Source organism: Buceros rhinoceros, unplaced genomic scaffold (genome assembly GCF_000710305.1).
Source record: "Buceros rhinoceros silvestris isolate BGI_N320 unplaced genomic scaffold, ASM71030v1 scaffold737, whole genome shotgun sequence".
Classification (NCBI taxonomy): Eukaryota; Metazoa; Chordata; class Aves; order Bucerotiformes; family Bucerotidae; genus Buceros; species Buceros rhinoceros.
The window spans coordinates 26,318-31,786 of NW_010423695.1; the positions used below are offsets into that span (position 1 = coordinate 26,318).

A 5,469-nucleotide genomic window follows, 5' to 3' on the forward strand; every position below is an offset into this window, starting at 1 on the left:
TATGACATAATGTTTATTGAAATGATACTATTGAGTGTCATTATCTCCAGAATTTCCTTGCCTGCCCTAGGATGAGGAAGTATGGGTCTGGATACTCTGAGACATTGTAAGCGACTGCAGAAAGCAGTGCAATGGAGCATTCTTCCAAATGTTTTTTTTATATTCCTGCAGAAAAGTTGCATCAGGTTGTGCTGTTGGGAGATCAATGGGTAGCCCTGGTTTCATGTGCTGAGTATTAAAAAAGACAATTCTGCCATCCAGCGGCTTTTGAATAGGCTTATAAGTATAGGTGACATGACCAAGTCCAGGTAAGAACATCTAGTTTCACTTTGTTCCAGCACCAAACCAGTGAAAGCATTACTGCACAACAGTTACCTGAGAACGTGCTTGATAAATGTTTTCCTTTCAGGGTGGAGGGGAAGGAGCCAGTGCATTTTTTTGAATGGTGAAACTTTTCTTTTCTCTATGTCTTTGCAGTTATGTGGCTGTGGGCTGCTGGGTGTGGGCATCTGGCTGTCAGTGTCGCAAGGAAACTTCGCCACTTTTTCTCCTAGCTTTCCGTCGCTTTCAGCTGCCAACCTAGTCATTGCCATTGGTACAGTCATCATGGTGACCGGCTTTCTGGGCTGCCTAGGTGCTATCAAGGAAAACAAGTGCCTCCTGTTGAGTGTAAGACATCAGTACTTCTTTTCATTAAGACTCCTGCTTTGTTCTTATTTTATTTAAATGACCAGTGCAAAATAGTCTTGCAGGCCACTGTAACAGTGCCCTTAGCTTTCAGTCTTCTGTGTGCTTGCAGTATGACATGCCACAGCTTTGCTCAGAGTGATATCATTGGTGTATTAGCAAATGTATCCTTGTTACTGTGAGCGCTAATGTGTTAGATAGCAAAGCAAATTACCGTGTTACCTCTGAATGATTAAACATGAACTGCAGGGCCAACCAGGATAGCCCTTCTGGAAATATCTGTTAGAAGGATTGACTGAAGAGTCTGAAAAGTAGTGAGAATCTACTGGTGCTCGTAGTTGTGATGCCCCTGCAGAGAGATTTCAGCTCGGAGAGTTGGAAGTAGAAGTGCTGAGTAATACAGTGACTGTTCCAGCAGGCACTCGGGTGTGGTTAAAGCCCACCTGCTAGGGAATCTCTCCTGAGGCACCCTGAGGCACACTGATCTTTGGTAATGGGTTTAGCATCTCTTCTGTGGTCTGCGTGAAGGAAAGAGACTAGCAGGGCTGCGTGCTGTGACAGCAGAGGAAAAAAGGAAACAAACAAAAAAAACCCAAGACAAAAGCATTGCTGAAACATGTAAAGTGGTAGTAGGGCAAAACCTAAGATTTAGAGAATACTAGACAGCAAGCTTCCTCATTGGTGGGGAGACCTGCAGGAGCTTTGGTGGCAAGAGAGTGTCAATAGTTTGAAATAGTTTGAAATCAAACTTGCATGTTTTTGGCAGTAGAGGAAAGGTTTAGATGACAAAGCCTATAGTCTTCAGAGTTGCTAGCAGTCCCAGTTTTGCTTTCTAGTTGGCAAGTGTGTATACATTGTTTGTTTTTTTTATTTTGTTCTAGTTTTTCATCATTCTGCTGATAATTCTCCTGGCAGAGCTGGTATTACTCATTTTGTTCTTTGTTTATATGGACAAGGTAAGCAAATATGCCATGTAGATTAATTATTGGTACTATCACGTAAACCATGTTCAGTTTGCTTTTGTTTGATGGAGGTATGTGGGTTCTCCTTAGTCTTCACTTTGATGAAGGTTTAACCTTGAGATCTTGGCTGTAAGCTGCTTCTGCAGGGGGGAGGAGGAATTGATGAGGGCAATCACTGGGCTTTTTTTCCTCCCTGAAATAAAATGATGATCCAGGTCATCCTTTTAAAAGCTAAGATAATTTTCAACTTAGCCGTTTGATGTCTCTGCAAGAAGCTGATCATCTTGAACCTGGGTTGTGGGAGGTCCTATTTAAGACATGGTTAGCTTTTTAGGGCCAACCCTGGCATGGGACTGGAGGAGAGGTTACTTTAGATGCCACCAGCTGTCTCACTTGACCGGGCAGTCCCAGAGACTTTGACAAGGGTGCAGAGCAAATCAAGAGGCAGCTTCTCATAAAGCCCATCTGTAAGAATCCGCTGTCTAGTAGAGACCAAGTGCAGTAGGCACAACTGGCTGGCCGGTCAGATACGTAACACTGGAAATATCCTCGGGGAACCAGAAGGCACTGCTAAACACAGGGCAGAGCCTTACAGTATGAGCACATCCCGACTGATTTTAAAACTGAACTCCTGCCAGATTTTTATCTCTTTCCAAGTTATCATTATGATGCCAGCCGCTTTCAGGTAGCTGGGGTGAACTTCTGATTTTGAATGGGATATCAAAGAGGGATGAAAAAGATCTTAAAATGTAGTTGACCTTTATGCCAGGACCCATACGTTAATCCTTTCTCTGCTGCCAGCTCACTGCTGTCAGAGCCAAGGTACGTTCCTACTAGCATCCAGGACTGCAGCCTTGGACTGAAATTTACGCAAGAAATGGGACATCCCAGATCTCCCGTTAAGCTTTCCAACGTTCTTCTCTAAAGAAAGAAAAGCACATCTGAAAATCAGAAATCCTACAAGCCTGTCCTTACAAGGAGAACAGTTGATTTTGTGCCAGCCGTTTATTACAGCCCACCTGAACCTGCGCAAGGGATAATCTGTGTTAAGGTTGAGAGGCTGGGACTGTGGTTTTGTGATATTAGCAGATTAACTCTCTTTTACCCATGTTAAGTTTGTGGTGTGAGAAGGTAAGAGAGATACCTTCGATACGCAAGCCTGTACCATTGCATCCTTTCCTCGAACAGCAGTGGGTGACTTTCTGTATTTTTTACATGATACAGGTCAGTGAGAGTGCAAAGAAGGATTTGAAGGAAGGTATGAAGCTATACAATTCAGAAAATAATGTCGGACTGAAAAATGCATGGAATATCATTCAAGCAGAGGTAACATTTTCGCAATAGAACAAAAACAAACAAACAAACAAACCAACCCAAACCCCCCCCAGACAATTTGGCCATAAAGGCTGCGGCAGTCTGTTAACTGTGGTATCCACGCCAACTCTAAACAATGGCTACTTCTAGCTTTGGTTTCTGATTTTGCGCTCTTGAGCATCCAGGGAGTACTGTGAAACCCAGGATCAAAGTGTACTCTGTAAAGTGAACGATGCTTACCTCTCAGGTTCTCCGTGCAGGCACAGAGATGATCTGAAACAGAGGAGAAGCAGAAAAACCTGCATAGGGAGAAGTGCAGCTTCGGCAGCTAGGCTTTTGTTGTTGGGCTCGTGTCTCTGACAAGAGGACCAGCATACCTTGGGCATGGGACTGTTTATTTTCTTTGTTGCTTTTAGGTTTGTTTGGTTGGTTTTTCTGTGTCGTTAGGTATTTGCTTAAAGCATTTCAAAAATACAGAAATGTTGTGGCAGCCCTTTTGAAAATAGATGGTGGTTTAGTGGAAGTAAAGGTTCATGGTGGTGCATGATTTACAAATTGTGCTAGTTAATTTATTAACCCTTTACTTTTGCCACAGATGAAATGCTGTGGTGTGAACGACTTCACGGATTGGTACCCAGTGCTGGGAGATAAGACCGTCCCGGACCGCTGTTGTACAGAAAACTCCCAAGACTGTGGTCGGAACTCCACTGAACTAGTGTGGAAAACGGTAAGGCTCGCTTTGCTTGGGTCAAGGCTTAAGGAGGGGTGGGAAGGAGGAAAATAGAGGGAATGCACATGAGAGAAAATGTGACCTTGGAATTTCAATTTTCATCTTTCATCATTTCAGGGATGTTATGAGAGAGTTATGACGTGGTTCGATGAGAATAAGCATGTCCTTGGTTCAATTGGGATGTGCATCCTCATAATGCAGGTAATACTGGTATGACATTTGTCAACACGGCTTTGATTTGCTGTCTGTATTCTTGATTCTGCTGTGTGAAAAGTGGTGCGCCACCGCTTTCAGTTTGATCATGATTTCAAAAATGTCAGATTTGTTTTATGAATTCATCTAAGGCCACCTACTCAGAAAGGAAGCAGGTCAGTAGTCGGTCCCTCAAAGAAGACATGCTACAGTGGAGTTTTGCATAACTGCATTTTGACTTCAGAGCACTTTGGAGAACTGTGGAGTTCCCATGTTTAGCCATTTGTTATGCTGTCTCTTAGGGAATTGTTTTTTTTTTTAGTTTGGAAGCAAGTTCTAGAAATGGCCAAAATGAGTCAAATCAAGGCCACTGAACTGAGAAGCATGTTTTAAACAAGAAGTGCAGAAGTATCATCATAATCTGTTAAGGTTTTGGCTTTCCTGTATCACTGTTGTATTTTTGGAGGAGAATACCTGAATGTGATGTTTTCAGTCACAGTTACCTGGCTAAACAAGCACAAGCTGTTGGGTAAAAAAGGAAGAGTGACTTGTTTGTACTGATTCCGAAAAATTGTTGCTCATATGACAAAGAGCCCTGAGAGCTTTTTGCCTCCATCCATGCTCTGACAGGTATATCTCTGGACTTCACTGTGTGCCTGAACAACATACATCTAAGTTTACTGATCAGTGGTGAAGCTTGAGAATTATGGCTAAAGACGAATGACTTTTAAAACTACAGCTGGACCATGAATGCACGTCAGCAGCGCAGCTGTGGCAGCCTCCTGTACTGAAGCCCTTATTGTTTCTTTTCCTTCAGATTCTTGGCATGGCCTTCTCCATGACACTCTTCCAGCAGATTCACAGGACTGGCAAAAAGTATGATGCCTAAAACCTCTGAACCATTATCACATCAACCCTTCTGTCTCATCACAAAAATGAACAAAAGGAGTGACCTCAAAGAGCATCAAGCCTAGCCCTGCTGAGGGAATCCGTCCCATTGACCGATCCACTTTGTTGTTACTTGTCCGGTTATTATCACAACTTGTTATTTGACTCATTTTTTTGTCTGTTTCACGTTTGCCATTTATTTGCCAAAGAGGGGGGAAACCCTCCAAACAAATGGATTTTCTACACAAAATCATAGATCTGCTCTAAGAATGTTTCTTAACTTAAGAAAATGTTTTGCTCTACTAATCCATTCTGTATGTGCAAAAATTATGTATGTTCAACTTCAAGGGAGAATTCTTCAAAGTCTTCCATTAAGTTTTCAACCCTCGTGTCCAATTTACTGGTAGACTCGGAAAAGCCACTCTGAGAGTCCTAGGAATCGGAGCTGCTTTGCTTTGCAGCTTGTTGTACCTTACGGTGTATACTTTTTTATTATGGTAATGATGATTATTATTATGATGGATATAGCTTAGAATTTAGTTGCCTGACTTATAACTTCTTACTGTTTTTGGTTTTACACATTTATTGTACATTAATTTGGAACCACTGTGCGATTTCCAGAGGACATGTTTTTCAAAGTTGCTGGTGTGGGCAAATAAAGACATCACTTTTCTCAAGTCCATGGGAAGGTGTCAC

The 5,469-nt window shown here is 42.4% G+C and overlaps 1 protein-coding gene across 1 annotated transcript; it reads left to right on the forward strand.

Annotated features, from left to right (window-relative positions):
* The first annotated feature begins 430 nt into the window (after nucleotides 1-430).
* TSPAN9 (tetraspanin 9) lies at nucleotides 431-5,102 on the forward strand. The gene is made up of 6 exons (XM_010140478.1): nucleotides 431-669; nucleotides 1,569-1,643; nucleotides 2,874-2,975; nucleotides 3,559-3,690; nucleotides 3,811-3,894; nucleotides 4,703-5,102. The coding sequence occupies exons 1-6, from the start codon at nucleotides 466-468 to the stop codon at nucleotides 4,772-4,774; spliced, it is 669 nt and encodes a 222-aa protein (XP_010138780.1). The 5' UTR covers nucleotides 431-465; the 3' UTR covers nucleotides 4,775-5,102.
* The last annotated feature ends 367 nt before the right edge of the window (nucleotides 5,103-5,469 follow it).

Excerpts from the sequence above, each read along its gene's own strand:
- TSPAN9 (XM_010140478.1), top strand. The coding sequence starts at position 466 with ATGTCTTTGCAGTTATGTGGCTGTGGGCTGCTGGGTGTGGGCATCTGG. Across the intron at positions 670-1,568 it reads ACAAGTGCCTCCTGTTGAGT|TTTTTCATCATTCTGCTGAT; the intron begins GTAAGACATCAG and ends ATTTTGTTCTAG. Across the intron at positions 2,976-3,558 it reads GGAATATCATTCAAGCAGAG|ATGAAATGCTGTGGTGTGAA; the intron begins GTAACATTTTCG and ends CTTTTGCCACAG.